Source organism: Solea senegalensis, linkage group LG19 (genome assembly GCF_019176455.1).
Source record: "Solea senegalensis isolate Sse05_10M linkage group LG19, IFAPA_SoseM_1, whole genome shotgun sequence".
Taxonomy (NCBI): domain Eukaryota; kingdom Metazoa; phylum Chordata; class Actinopteri; order Pleuronectiformes; family Soleidae; genus Solea; species Solea senegalensis.
In genome coordinates, this window is record NC_058038.1 from 18,105,416 (window position 1) to 18,129,875 (window position 24,460).

Below are 24,460 nucleotides of genomic sequence, written 5' to 3' on the forward strand. Positions count from 1 at the left end.
TCTCTGGATGTGAATTTGCTCAGCTTGTTCTGTGAAGGAACTCCAAAAAGGCCTGAATCTGTGACGACGATCTGCTGTGACCTCCACTGCTTGCAAATAAGAAAAGGTAAGACACTTTAATTACCATCGCTCGTCGCTTGCTGGACTACTTACATTTCCATCCCCACAAACAAGCTCAGACACGACAGCAAAAACCTGTCATTTCTCACCCTTCGAGCCTCAGGACAAGTTTATTTCAACTAATTTGAGTTCGGGGGGGAATAGACTGCAGGAAATTTACTTTTCAAATGGAGAAGAAATTATGTCAAAGACTAAAAACAGTACAAAATGGGGTAAAATGGGCCAAACACCGGTGGTGGTGCAACCGAAACTACAGTCTGCATCCTAAATAGCTGTTTTATATGCAGCCCCAGTCTGCAGGGTAAACAACAAGTCATTCATGGGTGACTTACAATACATCCCCACCAGTGGACACATGAACTAACAACAGAGACCTCAGACCATGCACTTAACTCGACCCAACTGTTAAGGAGACAGAGCGCCTTAGGACACTCTCTCTGTCTGTCTGTCTCTCTGTCTGTCTGTCTGTCACCCACTGCACAAGAAGCCTATTTAGTGTGGCGGCTTTTATTAAACATACTGGCCACAGTCCAGGCACAACACCACCACCACCATCATCATCACCACCACCACAACCTATCAGCATCACTGTCATCATCCTCATTACCGCTGCCACCAATTTGTCGTCAGCTCTCTGTGGCCGTGGCTACGTGCTGTACCTGCTGCTGTCAGCTGCTCTGACTGTTTCCTCCTCTCATGTCTGTGTGATAATCCATCTGTTGTGGCCAGGATTAGAAAGAGAAAGGTGATGTTTTGACACACAATCTGTTTTTGCATCTACATTTTCAGATCGTAAAAATAATTTGATGATTTTATGAGGTGATGATTAAAGAAACATTGAATTTTTTTTAAGTTTTGGCCACCCTCCTCCTTACATCACCTATTAAGCTGTAAAATAGAGCTGCAACTAATGATTATTTTTGTAACTGATTGATATGTCGATTATTTTCTTGATTAATCGAGCAATCGCTTGGTCCATAAAATGTCAGAGAACGTTAAAAAAACCTGGACATGATGTTTTCGAGTGTCTTGTTTTTGTCCACAAACCAAAATGAATTACTTTAAATGATCTCTTCGTTATCTGGAGCAAAGGAATGAAGAAAATATTCACATTTAAGAAGCTTAAACAATCAGAAGTCTTGCTTTAATCATGAAAAAAAGCTTCAAACCCATTAATGGATGATCAAAATAGTTAATTTAGTTAGTAATCTTCATGGTCGACTGCAGTGTTGTTTAAGTAGATCGTAGCAGTAGTATAGTATAATAACTCACAGCTGATTAAACTGTGATAGACAGTTCCTCAGACCTCTATAATGAGAAAGCACAAGAGTTACTAACGACATTAAAGTCTATGGGTCAGTCGTCTTTAAGAATCCAAGTGAGTCCATGAATTCGATATCTCATTTTACCCCACTGCATGATGGGATTGCTCGGGGAATCGACACTCCACATTATGTGTCATCAGAACACACACTTTCCCAGTTACTGTTCAATCATCAAGTGCAAAAATATCTATATGGTGATGCAGGAAAAACAGTTGTTTATTTTCTAAATGTGAAGTTGGATAAACATCGGCGCCGTGTGCGTGGACGCATTCACCTGTATTTGTTGACATGTTTCTGCATGTTGGAGCTGTGTGCAAGCATCTCACAGAGAGAGAGAGAGAGAGAGGGAATGAAATCTGCGGCGTGCCGAGAGTCCTACTGTTACAGCCATCCAGATTGGTGCCCATGGCTGCGGAGACACCCACATGCTGAAGCAGAGCGCCTCATTAGGTAGGATGTGCAGCAGTGGGGGAGGAGGATTACTCGAAGGATGGGTGGGAGAAGGAGTGAGATGAAGGGAGTAGTTCTTCACGCTCCATCTGCACAGAATCTTTAAAATGCCCCTACAGTCGTCACAACTTAGTAATGCTGACACGAGGCAAGACTGAAAACAGGAGGAAAAAGCTATCATCCAGGCCGACGGGTCAAATACACTGAGCTGTAGGTCAGGGGTTTTATACTCAATACATTTCATCTTCCACATGGTTTCTTGCCCATACGTCTTAACATTCCACTTCATACTCGTGAAGTGCATAAGAACACACAACACCGGCTAGATGTTGTGATAGATGATACAGAGGGTGGCAGTCTTCTAATGTACTAACTCCAATAGATCTGTTCTCACCTGGAGCATAGATTAGGTCAGTTACCACAAACCAGAGCTTCAGCATCAAATTCATAAGAATAATCAGAATAAGACACAAAAACCACTTGGATTGTCCTGACTTAGGTTAAAACAAGTCAAAGTTTGTTTGTCCAGATATTTTTAATTTTTTTATTATTTTATTTATTATTATTATTTTTTATTATATATTTATTTTTTTATTATTATTATTTTTATTTTAAACATCACTTGATGTAGACTCCTGAAATAATAACAGTAACTAGAGGTTGCTTAATTTTAACTACAGGATGTAATAAGACCCACTTATGCTGTTTTTCCACTATATAGTACCGCCTCGCCTCCACTCGACTCTACACGGTTTGGTTGTGTTTCCATTACTATAATATATATTATAGTACCTCCTGAGCATGGGCGGAGTCATCACAGCATGAAACTGCCATGACTTCGTTTTACACACCCACAAACAAGTGACTAGTGATTAGTTAAGCAGTTAAATCATTAAAATCAGTTAATTAAACCTGAAAACTTGTTCAGTACTTCCTCCACAGACTCCGTCTGACACAGTCACTGAACTGAAATAAAGCGCCAGGTTTTCTGATGCCACTCGCGTTTCCAGGATTGTGAAGTCCTTTTGACTGATCTACAGCTCGGCATCGTTCACTTTGATTCTTGCGTACTAAAAAAATGTAATCACTAATGGAAAAGCAAAATAACCGTGCCGTGCCGAGTCGTATCGCACCAGTGGAATCACGCCATTAGGGAGCGATGACATCCATTTAGAGACGATGGCGTTTTCATTGCTGGACAAACTTAATTAGTCGAGCCGTTGAACTTGAGCATAGTTTGAGGAGGGAGTCATTAAGAGCATAGAACACATTCAGTCAATTCATGGAAACTGTTCATGAAAAGCTCAGATTTTAGTTTCTGTGCATGATGGTCGTTGCTGTGGCGTTACCTCCTCTCATCACCTCCTCACTCCACACCTGCTTGACTCTGTTGCATTATTATCCTGGGTTGGGAGGCTGATGGACCACCCAGTTCTATATTTACTACTCTCCAAAAACACTCCCGTGTTCGCCTCTGTCAAAGCTAATACTTGCAGTTTGTTGGTGTCCATCATGCAGCTAAAAAACTGTGCAAGGAAACAAACTGACAGGCTGAGAAAGAGAAGCGAGTGTTGCCGTGGTCTCCGGCACATAATGAGCTGTCAGGTTGCAGCGGTGAATCAGGTTTGCGGTATGATGAATGGGCGCTTCTGGGACACAAAACCTCTGCACTGATGTTTGTTGTTTGTTTTATTTGCAGATAATAATTACACACTAACAAAGAACAGGTTCATCACCTCAGATAGATACATCTACCTCATCCTTTGTCTTTTCCCCTCTCTTTTCCTCTGAATAATTTATGAGCCATGTCTGTCCCAGAGAACCATTACTTTCACAGACATGGTCAGCGTGGGCCTCATAAATCCACATTTATGGAATCACTGTCCACTCATTCAGATGTTTAATGTGCAATCAGAGTACATGCTGACTCAGTGATAAAACTGCTCGAGTACTGGAGCCATATTCAAGTGCATTTTTAGGTTTTTCTATTTTTAAGATTTTAAGGTCAGGTTTGAGGACAACATCCAGATTAATGAACTGTGTGGTTATAAGTATGAAAATAACACAGTGTGTGTTGTGTCCTGGTGGAGCTGAAAGAAGTTCATCCATTCATGCAGTGATTTAACTGGGTTAAAACGCTCAGTACATCATTTCTGCTGCTAAGAGTCTCTCAAAACAGTAACAGAGGACCTAGTTTGATTCACATGAAGCAGCATGGGATCATGGGAGTTGCTGTTCAATTCAAATCAATTAATGACAAATAAAATGCAAAAACAAAAGACAGCACACATTGTAATGCAACACCAACTAGCAGGACTTAAATAAAATATTGTATTTTATTGTTTGAATATACATTTTGTACCGCAGTTTTTTTGTTTGGGATTCTGACTGTGGGCGGGCCTTAGGAAGTTGCCTGCTGATTGGCTACTGAGTTTTGGAGTGACAGCTCAATGGACCGATAGTAGGAACTGGAACTTATTATGGTTAGTGTCTAACATTTGTCTGATTATAAACGTTTATGTCATAAACATAATGAAGATAAGATTATGAGGCATATGCAAATGTAGAAGCATAGGACCCAGTATTAAACCCTGATGGACGCCACATCCATTCATAAATGATGGTCTTAACTTTGGTTTCACCAGCTGATTGCAGTGTAATAATACTTAAGATGACTGATCGACTATCTGGAATAATATTTAGTGTATCCATCATGATTGAAAGTTTGAAACCTGCTTAAGTTTATTATCTGCATCTAGAAGTGACTGCATGAGGATACGTTATCTCCCTCGTCCTAAATTTAATTAACCTAATTCACCCTTTGGCTGATAAATCCCCCTGCAACAGCACATTTCTCTGAAGATCAGTGGTTAAGGCTGGATCCAAAAATGGGTCACAGGCCCGTTGCCATATTCTTGCACTTTTTAATTAGCTCAGGGCCAAGAAGTTAGATGATTCTCTTAAATTAATCCCTTGTTTCTTGAGATTAAGAGGCTACGTGTGACAGAGCACTTTACTTTGCGATGGACTTGAGGCACGTATAGCATTTTCACTGGTTATTTGTTTTACATCAAAAACGGCCAATCAAGGAAATGTGGCAGAACTTGTGAGGTGATCTGAGGGCTGTTTCCCTTAAAAACGTTGATGCTAGCTGATATTTGGTGGATTGAAGATCAGTATTTATCCATAAGAAGAAAGACGAGAGCTTATTAGTGAGGTCATTATAATCACCAAATTGCCATATAATGCTATTTTATGAGCCTTATAAACACAATGTACAGTGATCTATGGGGAAATTCCAAATACAATCTTAATTGGTTTGTCATTCTGTCGTGTTATAGTAAGGTTTTGATAATATACTGAATAAAAATGTACAGAGACTGAAACATGCATGAAGTGGGACGCACTTTTTTTGCCTGAGATGAATAATTTTTGTGAACAATGACGTTTTTAATCCTCAAATATTTTTATTATAGCCAAGCCAACTTCTCTACATGATGATCACTTACAGCTGGCTTCATCTGTATAAGATGTATGCACATGGCTGTGATGTGGAACTTGTCTTTTCTGTCTTTGAGACGATGCATTAAAACTCACAGAACATGGTTTCCCTGTCTGGCTGTTGCACCTCTGGCAGAAGAGCGAGTGGAGAGCAGCTCTGCACAGGCTGTTAAAATGCTGAATTTAGCTTTTGGTTTCACCGTGGCTAAACATTTCCGTCACGCAGACCACAGACAGCTACATTTGAAGATGTAACTCCACACTGGATAACACACATCAAAGAAATATCATTTAAATTTCTATATGAATAGAGACTCTATTCATATAGAAATTGAAGATGGTTGCCATGCAAACAGTACTGCACTTTGAAGATGATGTAAACTAGACAAAGTAACAAGAAATAAAAAAAAAAAATGGACTACATGTCAAGATGATTAAAACATATGGAACAAGCCTCTACAATGGGAGTCTTTCATTTGCATTGAAGCTATTCAATGTGCCAGCACAGGCTTGTTCCTGCTACCTCCTTTAAAAAGTTCCTTATATTGACCTTCAGTAATGGTAATCCTTTTTTATGCAGTGTGACCCTATAACATCGCTGATCTCTTCCAGCTCTCAGGAGACAGAGAGAGATATCGTATGAAGGACAGAGGGAGAGAGGAAGGGCGACCTTACTCATGGCATTAAGTCAATTTAAATTAAAAAGGGCCCTTTTGTTTGTCTCTCTATGTCATACAGTATGTGTATGAGATAGTTCCACAGAGATAGCATGTGCATGTGTCCATGTCCCATGTTTTATTTTTAAATAAACATGAATTAGCCAGTGTTTCAGCTCAAGCTGCAGTTAGAGTGGGAGGACAGACAGACAATGTTTCATAATTGCTCATAAAGTGTGCCTTGTCGATCTTGCACATTGTACACGTTGGCTACTTTGTGGGCGGATCAATGTGTGCACATTTTGGTGAGATCATATGTTTCCTTTGGAGAATGTGGGTGAATGTGTGTGCATGTGATAGTAATGTGTAGGCTGCAGCAGCTCTTTGATTTCCCACGAGCAGGAAACATCCCAGAGAGAGGTACGGCTGGCTTATGGCGACTTAGCACAACGATTAGCTTCTTTCTGCATCAAGCAAACAGAACATGGATAACTCCAGACGACTTTGAGAAACTCTGAGAATGGGCAGTTTAAAGCTGGGGTAGAAAATATATTTCTGGTATTCATTCATTCATTCATTCATCTTCTATCACTTTATCTTCCACATGAGGGGCATAGGGGGCGCTGGTGCCAATCCCAGCTGACATAGGGTGAACACCTACCATCAAATCCAGTGTCCAATTTGCCTAATCCCCAAATATGCATGTTTTCTTGATCAATAATTGATAATCTGGTCTGTGGGAGCTACTTTTATTGGCTAATCTACTGAGCAGCTGCACACAAACCTTCCTCTGGTGGGAAAAGTCACTATTGCAGCATTGGCAACAACTGCTTACACTGCAAAGCAACACTCATTTGTTCATTTGTCGTATATGAAGTGCGTCTAATAATGACAATAATAGAATTAGTAATAATAGAAAAGCAGAGAAGAGGAAGACCACCGAGATGGTTCTCATGTAACAGAGGATGACACGAGGGATAAGGTGAGATGGAGGCAGATGATCCGCTGTGGCGACCCCTAAAGGAGGTCTGGAGTATGAGTCATTTTTATAATTACCAGTTTATGAGTGGAAACACAGTACATACACAGTACATACACAAGTGAAGTGACTCTGTGCGTGTTCACATAAGAACGGGCGTAAGACACATTGGATGAACACGTTTTTATAGTAAAAAGCTATTAGCAATTAAAAAATAACCTAATATTACAACAAAAAAACAACACTGTTGCTGCAAATAAGGCAAGAAAGCGATGTCGGTAATTTGTAAATAATATAGCCAATATACAGTACTGTACATATGGATACATTTGACAACTAAGTGCAGTTATACTCACATTTATTTCTAACTTGATACACTGTAGAGCTGTGGAACTGAATACTCTCTTTACAACAAGTGCAAATCTATAATCAACAAGAAACAAAAGGTAAAAGCATGTCCAAAGAGGCCGATTCATGAAAGAGTGGTGCTTTTTATAGCTGATTGCAAAGTGAAGTTGCCATGGTGACCTCGCCAGATTAAAAGTGAGCCAACTTTTTGACACTATGACATTTAGACTCAACATATACTTCCCTAACCCATTAATCTCACTTCCTAGTACAGCCCTGTGACCCTTAAACAGACTTATCACACTGTCCTCACACTGCACTTCAGAACTGACTCGAGCACAAAATGAGACACATTGTTCACGAGGCATTTCTTCCAAGCAAAACAGAGAGCGCACATTAGTGAATGAATGCATGAACGCCGAGGAGCGAGCGGAGAACGCAAGCGAAGAACTGTGCAACATCATCGACATCTCATCACGGATCTGCTGTTGTAATAGAAGGGAGGAGTTTAAACACGCACTCTGCAGGGTCGTCCCTTCTCTCTAATTAACAAGTACTTGACAGAGCAGCTCAAGGCAGCGGAGCACACAGCAGCCATCTGCAGAAGCCTCGTCTGCCGGGTCGTTGATAATGATTTGAGCCAATGATGACGTAAGTTGCACTGACACCAGGCTGCACACTGGGCTTTGAAGAGAGCATGCACACACACATACACACACACAGCTATCCTCCTTAGGGTACTGCATAGGGTAGTAAATTAGGTTCTACCTTATTATTAGGACTGTTTTGGTCAGTGCTTATGCCAGAAAAGGTCCTACAGAGGTAACAAATACAAATAAATGTGTGCGCACACACACGCGAGAACTCACAATCTGTGCAGCGAGATGACAAGTCCACAGAAATAAACCCATCTGACAGTGGAGGAAGTCCTTGAAGGCTTAAAATAACAACAGAACCTTCATATTATACAGGACAGAGAGTACTGATACCTGGATGAATACTGATGTAATGTAATGTTATGTGATGTTAAGTAAATGTACACATTCATGCAGGGGGGCTGGACGGCCTGGGGTATATGGGCACACTGCAGTGTGGGAGGTTGGGGGAAAAATATGTATGTATGTAAAAATATGAGTTGTTTTTGTTGTTGTTGTTGTTGTTTAAATAGTGTATATTTGTGTCTGTGCAGGGACAGAAAAAGAGTTTTTCTGAGGCCATCACGCTGACCTTTTTAGTTGCCTACAATAACACTGTTAATGAAACTACCAGAGAAAAGGTCACATGTCATAGTATAAAAGGTTCATATGTGTTCTCAATGACCAAAAAGTACCATCAACCCTACAAGTGTGTATATCAGGGCTGCAACTAACACTTATTTTGGTAGTGGAGGTTATTTTATTGCTGAACAGCGCTGCTATAATCATCAGAACAAACAAGAAGCTGTTTTAATTGTCACAAGTTGAAGCCAACGCGACGACGCTGTGAGTTTAAACTCATGCAGGACACAGTAGTCACACACCCCAGCTGTAATCAGCCGACAGTCAGCTGACTGCAGTCTGTTAGTCACGCTTCAATCACAGCCACAGCCACTCTATGACCGAGGTGGTCCATTTGGTTTGAACGTCTACAAGCGTCCACAAGCGTCTCCTGCGTCGCGCTCCCAGTTTTGTGTCAACATGCTGCAGGGCTAATCCAGGAGGCTTTTAAGGAGCGGCGCCGTCAGCGTCAAGTCTCACTGTATTTTGTCGCGATGAATGTTTAATGGTGACAAGAGTGTTCCTGCCTGAATCGTAGTACATCACAGAAAGTGTCCTGTCAAATGTAATCACACTATTTAGCAGATTAAATATCTCAGGACTAAAATATTGATACACTCAAACCCACAGACGTTCTTATGCTGGGCCGTCCCTGCAGGGAGGTAGTAACTGTAGAGAGTGAAGCAAGGGATTCTGGGAAATGAAGTATGTGCCAACCTACATCATGTTTTTTTAAACAATACTTTTGCTTCATTTGTTTTCTGCAAAGAAGCGACAGGCTCAGCAGTTCATGCTGCTGCTGTGTTAAATAAACAGGGGGAAAGACAGGATGACGTTAAAGGAATACTTCACAGATTTGGATTCATTTTTTTGTTACGCGCCCACCGGTGACACTTAGCGTAACGAAAAAAAAGAATGAAGATATTTCTTTCTCTCCTTCAGGGGAAACTGAGATTAAAAAATACTACCCCTATTCTAGCAGCTAAATGCAAATTGGTGAAGTATTCCTTTAATCCGCTGCCCTACAATCCAGAGTTCTTTACCATTTCTCTTCTAAGAAAACTGTGTTGCCTCCAGGCCAGTGTTTGCTCCTGCTGTCATCGTGTTTCTATCCATTTCCTTTAAACGTACGTCACATTTACACTAGGCGAACGCGTGATAACCTAACCAAGTAGGTCATGATCAGAACAGCTGATCCGGGCCCGACTGGACCTGGGTATTCGGATCGTCCTGCCCTGAAAGGCAACATTGTTTTTTCCCCCAAATACAAATGAGCAGAAATCTATCTTAAATCTACTTTTTCTGGCACTATTTCTAGTTGGCTGCAAGTACAGCGTCTGACAGTGTGTTCTGTGAAGTCATATTTATCCACCACAACATTTCTGTTCAAAAAAAAAAGAGATTGTCTGAGACGGTAAAGCATATTTTCAAGATTCCATTCCCTTTAAATGACATAGATCTTTTTTGAGTAAAAGACACTAGTGTGTCCAACAACATTTTCTTTTTTTAAGCCGTACTTTTAGCAGATATAATCCATTACCCAACAGGATTACATTGTAAAGATCTGCCGGATCAGTTCTGGAAGTTTCTAAGCACTATTTACCGACACACCCACATTTGCAAACATAACAGGATGAACAAATAAAATACAATCATATTTTTTGGCAAAAGCAACAGATAAGTTCCTCAGGAAATGATGAGTTTAACCATAACAATATTGTGCTACAGCTCTCCATGCACAGAGACTCTCTGCTGTGTTCATGAAACTCTGTGGAACTCCACATCTGTTTGTCTTCTTTCCCACTTGAGACCTCTTCGTCCTCATCGTATTAAACGCTGCCCTTTGTGTCATCGAGCTGTTTTGGCTCTCGGGCGGCATCATCGCATAATCTGAAATCATTATCATCCATAATGGAAGCCTGTTTCCACAGGGCGACCAAGAGAATAATGGTGTCTGTGAAACACTGGCTGCACTACCCATGAAACATCAAGCATCCCTGTCACACTTTCCTCATCTCATTAACCTCTAGGCAACACACACACACACACACGTACAGTATCAGAGTCATATTCAGTCACTGCGAGGCACAGTGCATGTGTGTCGTTACAGTCATGTGTCGAGGCTGAGGCTGCTGTCATGAGGAGATAGCACTTCCCTCGGGGTAGACAGTGACCTTGTGCTTCTTTCACATACTAAAACAGACCAAAATCTCCCAGCGACGCGACTCCTTCATGAACAGACATGGCATCTCATTATTCCTGCTTCAAATATCACACAGATGCTTGAGACTTCCCACCTGTGGCCTCCGCGGATGTTGCTCTGTGTGTGTGTGTGTGTGTGTGTGTGTCGCACACTCTTGAGCTTTGTGTTTCCTGTGATCTCTGTACTTTGTTCTTTGAATCTCATCACAGTGACAAAGTTCTGAGATGAAGTAACACGAGTACAACTGTCTCCACTGCTCTTCCCTGCACCTCCTACTGTGCTCTTTTCTGACTTGGGACCGTTTTCTTGTTTTTTTTATTCCCGCACATATTTCTGTGAACACATGAACATTACAGCAACATCCATCTCACAATCACAGGCATTCATCTGTTGTGTTAACAGCCTCCATTTTGGAGACTATAGCTGCAGGAACTTGTATTTAAACTCTCACAGTCAACAGAATTTAATTTGGGGAACAAACCTGAGAGTGTGGTTAGCAGCAGAAACGGATGTGAACATAAATGAGCATTAAAGTGGGAACGGGTCGTTTTCACACCTAACAGTCGGCTAGACTCGGTACGATTGGGGTTTGAAAGACAACAGTGAACAAGGAAACTCACTCATCAATTGGTTAATGCAGGTTGTGACGTACTGAGGGCCGGCTGCCAATGAAAAGCTGACGCCGGCAACTATTCCCTAAGCTAGAAGTCCCGCAGTTTTCACTACAATAGAGGATTTTGAGAGAAATCTCAGGAACGTGGAAGCAGAGACGGCTTCTAAGTGAATCACGTACAAGAAACAATTCATTTTCAGGGGAAAAGAGGGGTTTAGGTATGGAGAAGAAGTGAGGTTGGGATAGGGCCAAGATGACATATAACAAGTAAGAAAATGTCACGGTAAAGGCTATATTTCGTAAGAGTCAACCGCTATATTATTCAGCGACTAATCAGAAAAATCCTCAACTGTTAATGCAGGACAGTCTCACTCTCACGCTCACATTTAATTTACAGTGTTCAATTTACCTCATCCCCCAAATCTGCATGTTTTTGGACTGTGAACCCAGAGAAAACCCACGCACACCAGGGGAGAACATGCAAACTCCATGCAATACTATAATATGTGGATTCATAAATTATTAAGTGTGAAAACGAGCTATAAAATATCAATAATTTAAAATGCCCTCACACAAATTTAAAAACTAAATCCCACTTTTACTGTTTCAGTTCAAACGGTGCCAAAGATTACACCAAAGAGATATTGGGTGTCCATCAGTTTCAATTCAAGAATTCACGGTTTGTGTAATGAAACACACATTTCAACACTATGTTGCTTGACCATACAGTAAAAGTGTACTTCTTGGAAAATAACAAACGTGTTTGAGTGCATAATAACAGCACAAACAGACCAATCATCATTTTGTAAAAAAGCTGTGTAGCATTACTTTCAGGCCTGGCTGCATCACACCAATGTTTCATAAGAAATGTTCCGTGTAAAATTGATATAAACACCATATTAAACCATTGTACAGTCAGTGTTTTTGACCACTGCCATGTCAGTTTTTGAAACCAGAACATTCACAGACATCACTTGCCATCAGGCTCCTCTTCAATCATATGAGCCACACTTTTATCATCCATTTTCCTCTAAATAGGAACATAATTTACAAAATTGACATCATATTCTACTCAAAAAGGACCCAAATCTAGTGCTTGAGACCATTAACTCCCCAGGAAAATGTTTAGTGATGTTATAATTCAAGCTCATTTTCCCAGAGACCTCCGTCCGACTGACTGAGCTTCACTTTTCAAACCATAGACCACATACATGTTCATACACAGTCCGTGCTTATGGCTGAAATGATAGCATATGTGTAATATGTCAGAAAAGAGCACAAAGTTTGTCCATCACCTCATTTCCAAACATGAAAAGGACATGTGAGGTTAGACTGACTCATCAGCCTGGAGCAGATACACACTAATCTCTGGTGAACTAACAAACAGTCATTAACGGTAAATTATTATACATCTAAGAGAGGGTTTGAGCTTCAAAGAGACAACGTTTGTACAGAGAGGCTTTGATGAAATGTGTATGTGAGACTATGAACCACACTATTACACATGTAAAGCTTATGGAGAAAGTGAAATACTTAAAAAAAAGGCCACAGGTGCGCGTGCTTTCAACAGGTGGAGCTGTGGTGCACATTAGAGGCTGGACTGTGGGGAGAGAAGTTCAGAGTTCAAGTTAAATGTGTGAGGAATGTGAGCTGCAGCTATCTCCGGCTCACAATGACTCTCTGCCACGCCGAGACTGTGTGAGACGGGTCTTGGCAAGGACTTGAAGGGCTGGTGTGAGCTGATCAATATCTATGTAGTACACAACGGTCTTTTTATCTCCTCCATCCTCCATCCTCCTCCTCTGCTCCGCTTCCCCATCAATCAATAATGCTTCGAAGTCGGCTCCTCATTAATATGGAGCAGAGAGCAGCTCTGAGATAGCGGAACCATGTTCGCGCTCCTCGTCACCTTCTGCTTTCTGTGGGTCTTTGGGGTCGTGGGGGGGGGTTAGGGGGCGCCCAAGTTGACGTTTTGCAACCAGAGGCTTTAGAGATAATCATCTGCAACCAGGACAATATCAGCTGTCAATCACACCAGCGTCCGCTGATATGTGCTGTGCTTTATCGTTTATTGTCTTCTAAAAAAAAGAAGCTAAAATCGTAACTCCAGTGAGAATTAGGATCAGTTTCCACACTGAGTTACATCCAAATTGGATGTCTTTTTGCAGATCGTAAAGTCGCCCCCTTGTGACTGATCCATATATTGCTTCAGTGCTTCCGGGTTGGCTTCAGTGAGAAAACAGCAAGACTTGAATTTTTGTTACAGTCTATGATTCAGCCACCGCTTCAGGGTCCTAGCTTTAATGAAACACTTTTACCAGCTTTAAGATGTCCCTTCATTTCATCCAAAGATATTTAATAACAACAGAATGTTTTAAACTATATCCATTTGTATTTACACAGAAGATAAAGATAGAAGATACTGATTCTCCCTTTGAATGGAACTTGTGTGAAAACCCCTGCTATGAGTAAAAAAAGTGCTACAAATTTAGCAGGATAGCAGTCAGGCTTATATAATGCAGTAAATGTCAATACATAAGGCTAGAGAGAGAGAAAAATAACCAAGGAAGCTTTATTCTCATGCTGATCATATAAAAACAGTCCTTAGATCTTGGTAAATGATTAACTGCAAAATATTAACTTCAACAACAAATTAAAATCCTTTTTTTTTAGAAACATCTCACAAATCCACACTTTAAATCCCACTAAAACTAAACGTGTCCTCCTTTGAAGGCTGCATGAGTAACACGTCAGAGTTATCGGGGCTTCTATGACCTGATCTGTGTCAGTGCTACTTAACCTCAGCGTGGCATGTGACACTACTGTTCAGGCTTCACTAATCAATAGACTAAAATAGCAGGTGGCTGTTTCTTTGAAGATGTGCTTCAGAACCATCCTCATGTTGGCGTCTCATACGCCGACGTCGTCTTACTTTTTAAATCTCTGGTTGAAAACAAAGGTTTTATGGACGTGACACTTCACGTGTATATCTTTTGTATGATTTCTTTATTTTTTTTAATGGTCCTTGTGCTGTGGTTTTTATGGGTGATTGTGTTTTATATTGTTTCCTGGCACTTTGGGTCGAATCAATTCAATTCACACAACTTTATTTGTCCGGGATTAAGTGAATTTCCAAATCTTTTATATATACTATATACATGCATGATTCTGTATTAATGTGCATTAAATGCAGGTTAAGACATGCCGTTGTATGAGTTTAACTCAATCCAACCCAAATGCTAATGATCATGAATTTAGCTTTATTCACAGTAGACATTTCTCTATATTAGGGCTGAACAATTAATCAAAGTTTCATCGAAATTACAATATTACAATTATTATATATATTATATATTACAATTTTTTTTTTCCTGCAATCGCAAGAGGCACAATATTTTTGTTTAACACAAAAGTGTGTCAAAATATTATTTTTGCTTCATTATTGTCTTGATTTATACAAATCTTATTCTACAGACTGAAGAGAACATCTTTGTTTATCAATAACATTATTATTATTATTGTTCACTATACTGTATGATCATTGTAGCGTTGCTAAAACGGCACAGTACTGTACAGATATGTGTACGTGTATAATTCATTTCGTTTTGTGTTTTTTTATTTCACATACATATTTTCATATGTACAATATGGTTTTGTACAAATGTACAAAATAAACAAATTCATTCATTCAAAGAAAATTCCACCCATTCATATGTTTTAGATGCAAAGCATGGAAGAAATGGATGAAGCAGAAAAGTACCAACGAAGGCTGAGAGTCATCACGGTGAGAATTTCTGTTTTTTATCCACCCCCCCGCCCCACCACCGCCCCCCCCTCCACTTTCTACTTTAGTCAGCCTTAAAGCCACACGCTCTTTCACCTCCTGTCAAAAATAATCTTGCCGTACCAACAGTGACACTTGAGTGAACAATCTCACTTGATGTGCACGGCCTGAAGTCAGCGCGGAAAGAACATTCCCCAGTTAACTTTGTGGCCAGTGATCACCGGTGTGTGTAATGAAAGGTTTGAGGGCCTGAGTGGAGTTGGCTTGACCTCTCTCTCCGGAGTAAAAAAAAAAGAAATCCGCCTTAACACAAGTGAACCACTTCACCAGAGACAGCAAAGGCCTGGGGTGGAGCACAACATGTTTACAGCTTACATTAACAGTACAAATACAGCATCAGCATGCGCACAATGTGCTGCGTCATTGAACTATTTCTCTCGGCATCCCTGCTCTCTGCCAGCTGTATCTGCCACTTTAATCTGCCGGTCACGTCCCCTAAAAATACCCCCCTCTCCCTCTCCCCAACTATCTCAGTTCTCTGCTTTCATGCAGAAGTCGTCCTTGTCCTCTGGGACCATGACTGCAAAGGGGTGTTACCAAAGAAATATATTAAAAAGCGGGTGTAACCCACCGACATATTGCAGGGGCAGAGCTCTCGGACCAACTTCTGTCTGGTGTTAGTGTGAGAAAATGCAGCGGTCGCTCCATAATTCACAATCACCAATGACTTCTTGGACTAATTCAAGTTCCGTGACAGTTTGCTGTTAAGAGGTAAGACAGTTGCCAGAGAATACGGGGGATTACCGTTGTGAGGAAAGTGGAATAAATTGTCTCTGTGAGCTTTGAAGTACGGACACAGCTGATAATCTACAGACGGTGTGTGGAATTCTGCAACAGGAAAAGTGAGGAGAGTAAAAGAAGCCTGTGATTGGGGCGGAGGTGGTGGGCGCGGTCAAGAAGTAAACTTTATCGCGCTTTATACGAGAGATTTGTTTCCAAACATTCATCACAACATTAAAGGATCCCAGGGTTTTTCTTACCTTACTTTATGTCTTTAAAAAACGTTTAAAAACGTTTGGTCCTTTCAACAGGAGAGGCTTCAGCAGCAGGAGGAAGAGGAGAAGCTGAGGAGGGAGACAGAGGAAGAGTGGTTGAAAAAGGCCCAGACAAAGGTTTGTAAACTGAGCACTCTCGACCTTTTCACTTTGCAACACATCAGAATAATCCGGCCGGTGCACGTGACTATATTCATAATCTAATGGAGATTATAAATATAGGTTTAACTTTGCCATACCATGAGAGTGGACTTACACTTGTTACATAACAGAAGACATATTAGATTCTTTTTAAAGATAAGGCACTCTTAAATGCCTTGAAAACATTTCGGCTGTGATCTCACTCCATTGTTTATGTCTCTCCAGCTGTTTCATGTTAAAAATTGACCACTGCCGTGTCCCCGCCCTCATCTTCACTAGGTGACGTCTAGCTCAAGTGTTCTGGGAGGGGTCACTTGGACTTTGCCCAGTAACATAAGCAAGCTGTTTCAGTTCAGTTCACGTGTGCTGAACTTGAGTTGCTTTTAGCACTTTGTGTTTGCTCGTGCTAAAACAATAAGGAAGCGACGCTGCAGAGGAAGTGATGAAAGACTCAGAGCATGTTGGGTTTTTTTTTGGTTTTTTTAACGTCTGTCAGGGATTCTTCGCACTGAGCTGGTATGTATCCCATTATCTACTTCACGGTGGCTCCCTATAGGACACATGCTGTTGCCAATAACCCAAGGCTGCATCATGTATGCAGTTACAGCCTCCCACAAAAATAAAAAATAAATACATTTAAAAAAAAAAACATGGAACACACTTCTTTATACAACCAAGTGTTGCCTTGGGGGCGTGTGCATCATTTACAGCATGGACACGCCATCTAAGCTGCAGTCGAAATGCAAATGAATAAAACTAAACACCAGGCACAACAACACCTCTTTCATCTTAGTGGGGGCTAAACATGAAGCAGAATCCCTCAATACTTCAGAAACTAAAAGGAGAGCTGCTGGTGGTGGTGGTATTCTCAGCATCTCCACAGCAAATAAAAGCACTGTGAGAAGATGATGATGATGATGATGGAAGAGCAGCACAGTTGCAGGTTTGTGACAAACATGGACAGAAGGTGAAAGTAAAGGATCTTCAGAAATTTCCATTTTTAGGGTGGTATTAATGTTCTCATATAATCTGAGTTGGACATGAACGACAGATTATATCTCCACACCAGGAGCAGGATGTCTGCATGTCACAGAGCCGTAAAATCCCTTTCACTGTCAACCAGACACAAGCTGGCAGAAGGCCTTTACTGTTCTACGGAGAGGTGCTAAAATAACACAGGTGTCTGCTCTGTGATTGCTTCTGTTTTACGTCCACACAGGCAGAAGGTTTGGTGTGCACATCTGAACACTCCGAACGCTCACTAACAGTAACAGTGCAGCAGATGTGCTGAATGAATCATGACACACAATTATCAATATGCTGGCTGGCACCAAATATTGACGTTGGTATTTAAAAGATGCAGCATTTGACTCACGCGGAGCACTACTTCACCACTCCTCACGGTGGCGCTCAACACAGGAATGAGTGGGGGGGGAACACTGGCACAGAAACACAGCAGCCATCCGCCTTTAATATAATATACATTTATATTATATAAGCTTTTTTTTTAAAAAAATCATTGTAAACTGTTTGAGGATGAAAAGCTTGAAGTCGTCTTAGTTTTCACTCTTGTCTCCTTCACCTCTCATTCAGAGGAAGTACTTGAGGGACCAGTGGCTTAGTGAAACTACCCGACCTCCTGTCCTCCTTCCACTCGACAGCTTTCGGACCGGTCCCCTGCCGCAGGAGGAAGAGGACACGCAGGCATCAGCGTGAGACACATTTTAACAGCTTCTCTGAGATCAGTAATAGGCAGACTATGATCAAATGTAATGTTTTTTTGATCATTTTGGCTGTGTTACAAGCTTGTGGGCGTGAATTTTTGCACAAATGCACACTTTACAAAAACTGCCACAAAAGCAACATGCATGAATATTTGTTCTACTGATTTTCACAAATCACTTTCACAAGTAACTCAAATCTACCAAACATTCAATCATTTTCAGGATTTTAACCCCTTAAGTTCCAGTTTAAGCATTTCTGTAGGTTTTTTTTAATAAATAATGAATAATTCAAATAATTAAACTGGCATTTAAATGGTTAAAATACTGAAAATTATTGAATATTTGATCATTTTGATGAGGGCTGAAGTTCATTTATAAAAGGCTGAAAAAATGTATTATGATTTTTGTATGTGTGTACATTTTTGTCACAAAGGTGTCCAGTGGGTAGTAAATTTGAGGAGGGCACAGGGAACGTGAGCGTTGATTTCTAAACATGGAACCTGAAGCACAGTGTTTTAGTCACGATACAGTTTTTTAAATATTGTTTATTGACAATTACAGGACCAACTGACGCTTGTGATGACGTGATGAATTATAGAACATACTGTACATTCGTTTTTACAAGCTCTAATTTGCAATTTTTTTGTGTTAACAAAGACTAAGTCTGTGTCAATGCGTGTGTGTGTGTGTGCGTGTGTTATCCAGAGAACAGGAAAACAGTCAAAAGACGCCCGAGGACGAGAAAGAAGAGACAGCTGATTCCAGAAAAAAGGAACAAGCTTCCCAAGAAGAAAGGAAAGAGTTGGTCAGCTGTGTAGCAACAGCCAGAACACACAACTCCTATCAGGTGAGATAGGCAGACGTGTCTATAGTCAGAGATAAAAACAACGTCAGTTCAGCAGCAGTTTCTGCATAGTTTCGTCACATACAGCAGCAAAGTTCACCTAATAACTCTGTTTTCTAGCTGCATAAATAACCCAATAGTATTTGTATGTTGTGGAGGCAGCAGATTTAAAATGTGCAGCAAACAAAGTACCGTGGTCCTCCAGCGAAATCCTCCCTTCGAAGCTGAACATATAAAAAACTCAAACTTATTCATTAATGAATATAAAAATAAGGGTCAGTGAATGAATTTGGCCTCCAGCCACAGCTCGGTTCTTTGGTAATGGTTGAATAATTATGAAATACATGCACTTTACAACAAAATAGTCTGTACAAGTGGGATACAAGTACCTTGAATTATGTATCGTGAATATAAAAAAAAACAATCTCAGTGCCTCTTTATATTATGGGAGCTCGGTTGAAGTGTCCTCCGATGAGGACTGTGAAATATTAATGGCAGGATACGAGCTGCAGGGGAGGGCCTCCGGAAAGGGTGGGAGGCATGTGTTGAAAGTTGCAAACTCAGTAGTGACGCAGTGTCTGTGCGTCTAACCACGCACGGCACTGACACTTATCTCTTTTCACCCACAGGCCACAACTGACGAGGACGCACGAGGTAGGAAGTCAGAGTTCACTTCATTGTCGTTAGCTCGCCATCAGCTTCGGTTTCTTCTCTGTCACACTCAGGAAGAATCTGTTCTGTCTTGACGAATGATAATTTGCCATAACTAATACTGAGCGTGAAGAATGGCCATTTAAATCAACGTGACAGAACGGAGCCATGTTTGAGAAACGGCTCGACTCTGACTCTATCATATATCCAATGTAGAGCTGAAACAAACGATGAATCGATTACTAAATGAATCGAAATCTATTTGATAATCGATTAATCTGTTCGAATCTTTTTTTTTTTCATGATTAAAACATGATTTCCGTTTGTTTAAGCTTCTTAAATGTGATTATTTTCTTCATTTCTTTGCTCTGGATAACAAAGAAATCATTAAAAGTGAATCATTTTGGTTTGTGGACAAAACAAGACATTTGAGAACATCATCATTTCCAGGTTTGACGAACACCAATCAACATTTCTTTAAGGTTTTCTGATATTTTATGGACCAAACGATTCATCGACAGATTAATCGAGTTAGTTGCAGCTGAACTATACATCAGCCAAACTCCTTCCTTTGATTTTTAAATAAAAAAAACTGATTATAATATCAGTTCTGTCTGTGTTTACTGTCAGTTCTCTTTACAGTGACTACAAAGGCTGAGGAGCACATCCAGACACAAATGGAAAAACAGATGTTTCTTGACGGTGGGCAGGACGGCCGATCAGGTGAGGCACAGGAAAAGCAGATGCTATATAATAGTGTATGTGCATTTACTGGGTTACAAATAGCACCGGGGATCCAGAGGTTTAACTGAGGTGGTTTGAACTGAACCTTCACTGACATTTTCGTCTCCATCTGATTTTGTAATAATGACGTGGCAGTATAAATATTAACAAACAGGACTTTAGGACATAAAACTCTCCAGCTGTGTGCAATAGACTCTCCAGTCTCATTATGTATTAATCCATTTATTTAATGTTCCTCTGTCCAGGTTGAGCCTGCAGGGTACGACTTAACGATGGAACAGAAGTCCTCAGAGCAAAGTTATACTTAGCACAATTTTTTCTATTCATTTGACTGTATTGTGAGCACTGTGTCCTCTCCCATTAGATAAACAAACCTCTGTTTCTGAGCTAGGATTTACCGTCACACTGATGACCTTTTAGTTTAAAGACAATGTGATTTAAAATAAATAAATAGCAAATGACAGCAAATGACTTTAGATTGTGTGAGAATTGGTGACATGTGGAGAACTTCTCACCCTCGCAGTGGCCTTCACACATCAGTCGGGTTATCGTTCTTTTTTTCCCATTGTTTACTTAGTAAACTTCTGCTTCAGAAGGTCGCTGTAGAAATATGGCAGCCTCTGTAAAGCATATCGTATTAAAGACTAAATAATCAAACTATTTTATCTTAATCTTCTATCTTCAGGAACAAAAACAATGTAACATTTTTTGTATGCTGTGAAAATGGGCTCTGTCAAGCAAAACTATCAAGAAGTATATAACAACCGGGTTTTCCAGAGCAGTAGAATTCAGTTTTATGAGCATTTCTTTGTGTTTTCACTCACAAAGAAGTGTTTTTACACCTGTTTGCAACCCGTCGTCTCACTTTACTAGCACAATGCTGCTGTTGCTTCCGTCTATATTGACATAAAGACAGATTACCTCCTGCGTGCAGGTGCAGGAATGTAGCCATGCAAAACTCAGGGTGAGTCGTGTGGAGCTTAATCAGCTTTGTATGGACTCATTTGACCGTTGTATCAAAAAGTTACACACTACAGTTTTAAAGCTTTTATATATATATATATATATATATATACACATATATATATATATATATATATATATATATACATATATATTAAAATTATGCCAATAAAGCGTCCTAAGTGTTAGAGTTCGACCTTTATGTAATCAGTCATTACATGTTACCTTCATTTGAATTCTGCTCTGTCTGTTGTTTCGCAGTCCTGGGAATGGTAGCAGTGCAGGTCGAGAGAGATCCAAAGACGGGGGCGACTGTCGTCAGGTCGGTGGCCCCCGTGTCCACACCAGGTGGCACAGAGAGGGCTCACGCGGTCTTTGATGATGGCAGAATGAGTATCCACGCCGTCGGAGGCCCAGACGGTCAACCCTCAAACGAAGAGCTTGGCCAGATCTTGAACGTCATTGACGGCGTCGGGATGAAAGCGCTGCTGGATGAAGTCACAGTCGTGCCGAGCAAGGCGGAGATGAAGACTGAGATTGTAGAAGCGAGCCGAACGCCAGGGGAAAAGCGCTCTCTTTCTGGCCATCATGCAGTGACAGAAGAGATTATGCAGCTCGACAGCTCCAGAAGCTACGTCGTAGAGGCTGAGCTGAGCACAGATGACAGCGCTGCAACTGTGGGGAACCAGAAAGATAAAAAAGATGACAGGAATGTCTCAGCAGTGACGGTAGATGACATCGAGGATCAAAAGTTAGAGGACGGCCCAGTCACTCTTTTGTTCTTGGGATACACTGACGCCACAGTTGACCAGGGAAACAGCCAAGACGGGAGTGAGGGCATGATCACTGTGGAGCGAGTCATGATCACCGATGATGGAGAAGAGTATGTCTTAGGAGATGAGACATCTGCTCCAGCTCCACCAACTGTAAGCAAGGTAGCAGAGCAGGAGGCAGGGAAAGAGTCCAAGGATGAAGTATTTCAGGAAGTTCCTCTGGATGGAAATGGAGCGCAAGTTAAAGTCCAGGATGATACATGTGGTCAGGAAAAATCACAGAAATCCTCTTCACCCGACAAAGCTGAAGAACAAGGAAAGGGCACAACAAAGCGTAAGACCTGCCAGTGCTGCTCCGTCATGTAAGACACTGACTCAACTCACCAGACCTCAACACAACACTAAGTTGTGCCTTCTAAAACAGAACATATGCTGCACTACATTAGAGTACACAAACCACTTCATGGTGTGGTCTCACAATGGTTTTGGCCCAGAGTGCTGACCACTTCACTTTGGCAAAAGAAAAGACTGTTGTTATGTTGTGCATCTCTGCAGCAGCTGGAGACTGTCTGCAGCTCTGAGGCACTGTTAAAAAACACTTCTTCCCCCTGGTGGACAACACAGAGAACTTCACCATGCAGTCCTGCAAGACATGCAGTACATTTCACTGCAAGGGATCCTCTGTTTGTTTCTGTGCCTCTGGACAAACACGGTATACAAGGGGTCTCAAACTCAAGTGACCTGAGAGCCAACGAGGGGCCAGTCTGGTCATGAGAAGAAGTGTTCAACTATGTGGGAAAAGAGCTTAAAATCAAGGATATTCATGATGATATTTCACAGAAAGTTTGTTTGGTATGATATGGAACAATAAAAAGGCATTTATGATGCAAAATTAATTAAACAACTGTAATAAAAACACTAAACAAGCTCATATAGATAACTTTACGTTAAATGTAATCAATTAAAAACATTTATATATACAACCTAATGTATAATTATTAATAAAATGATGCTCAATGTTTCTGACTAGAGCTAACAACCATATTTACTACTGTATTCTGTCTATAATCTAGCTACGGGTAGAGGAGGTCATGGGCCATTTCCCATTACAACTTAATATGAAATGACGGGCCACACTAAATCGATTGAGGAGCCGCATTTGGCCCATGGGCCACGAGTTTGAGACCTCCGCTCTGTGCGTTATCAGCCAAAAAAAACTCAATGTGTTTAACTTTTCTTTCCTCCAGGAATAGAAAAGTGCACAAGAGCAGCAAAAGAATTTGATTTTTTTACACTGTGGCATGAATGTTTCTAACAATAATCTGTTTCACGGAGATTTAATGTTTAACTTTTTCTTTTTTTTAATGACTACACACGGCTGTCGGTGCTATTTTAAAGTCATGAGGAGGAGTTCGTATTCAACTATGTGCCTGAAGTTTAACACGATAATGTTGTCGGATGTATTTTTGTGTCAAATTCATTAAACTAATTGTTCAACATTGTGGCAAACACTCTTACTCGTTTTCTTGCTGAGATTTAAATGAGGAGATCAGTATCACTGAGAGCGTCTACGGAGCTGATTAAAAACAGGTCACAGACCAAGAGATTCAAAACAAGCAAATGTGCACGTAATGAATAGTTCACCCCCGTCATTCTAATGAGGGGACATATCTGCATTGCTTTTGCTAGTGTAAACTAAAGTCTTGATTATAGCCGTCTAGTATTTCAGAGATAATTAGATGAACACTTCAAACAAAAAACTAAAAAAAGACCCTGGTGTTTTTCCTCATAGACCCTGCCCTCTGGGGAATTCTATTTCCCCTGCATCACAGCAAAAACCTCTACAGAAACTCCTTTTAATTGCCTGAAAGTGAGTCTTGCATAACTGGATCAAAGACTACCTGCCAAGTGTTGCCCTTGTTATTTTAACACACTTCTACACAAACAATAGCAAACGAGAGACAGATGCAAACCTGTGTAACCTACTTCTCCTTCTTAGGATTCTGATTAGAAATTCCCTCTCATAATTCCACTTATGGGATAAACACATGAAAAACATGGAACTGGAAACAATATTTAACAATTAAATAAAAATACCTTTATATATTATATATTAAATACCTTTATTTTGTATATTTGTATGGACAGGGTTATTGTGCACTGTTGTTTGTTTTGCTGTTCCTACATTTAAAAGACTGGGGGCAGTTTGGACTCTTTCACATCCAGTATGACACCATGTCACTGTTCAGCATATATTAAGTGGAATATATGGTTATTTAACAGAATGTGATGTATTATGAGGTCTTCACAGTACATTGTCTAATTATTGT

At 40.6% G+C, this 24,460-nt stretch overlaps 2 protein-coding genes across 4 annotated transcripts in view; one reads left to right on the forward strand and one right to left on the reverse strand.

Annotated features, from left to right (window-relative positions):
* Positions 1–16,350, reverse strand: part of plppr2a (phospholipid phosphatase related 2a) — a 69,197-nt gene extending 52,847 nt beyond the window's left edge. Inside the window, exon 1 of the mRNA XM_044050877.1 lies at positions 16,276–16,350. The gene's annotated coding sequence lies outside the window, so the exon portion shown is untranslated. The remainder of the gene's footprint in view (positions 1–16,275) is intronic.
* LOC122785188 (paralemmin-2-like) lies at positions 24–23,634 on the forward strand. 3 transcript variants are annotated; one of them, XM_044050873.1, is made up of 8 exons: positions 24–106; positions 15,173–15,235; positions 16,327–16,407; positions 18,025–18,143; positions 18,861–19,002; positions 19,629–19,653; positions 20,281–20,373; positions 21,619–23,634. In XM_044050873.1, the coding sequence occupies exons 2-8, from the start codon at positions 15,173–15,175 to the stop codon at positions 22,494–22,496; spliced, it is 1,401 nt and encodes a 466-aa protein (XP_043906808.1). In that variant the 5' UTR covers positions 24–106; the 3' UTR covers positions 22,497–23,634. The 3 variants fall into 3 exon arrangements, with proteins under 3 accessions (XP_043906808.1, XP_043906806.1, XP_043906809.1); XM_044050871.1 differs by lacking the exon at positions 24–106 and adding an exon at positions 7,733–8,030; XM_044050874.1 differs by lacking the exon at positions 24–106 and adding an exon at positions 7,733–8,030 and having other exon boundaries at positions 20,293–20,373.
* Positions 23,635–24,460: the final 826 nt, after the last annotated feature.

What these genes read in the sequence shown, in the direction of transcription:
- LOC122785188 (XM_044050873.1), top strand. Translation starts at nt 15,173, where the DNA reads ATGCAAAGCATGGAAGAAATGGATGAAGCAGAAAAGTACCAACGAAGG. An exon ending in GAAGGCTGAGAGTCATCACG is followed by an intron (nt 15,236 to 16,326) that starts GTGAGAATTTCT and finishes TCCTTTCAACAG; the next exon opens with GAGAGGCTTCAGCAGCAGGA. An exon ending in TGAAAAAGGCCCAGACAAAG is followed by an intron (nt 16,408 to 18,024) that starts GTTTGTAAACTG and finishes CCTCTCATTCAG; the next exon opens with AGGAAGTACTTGAGGGACCA.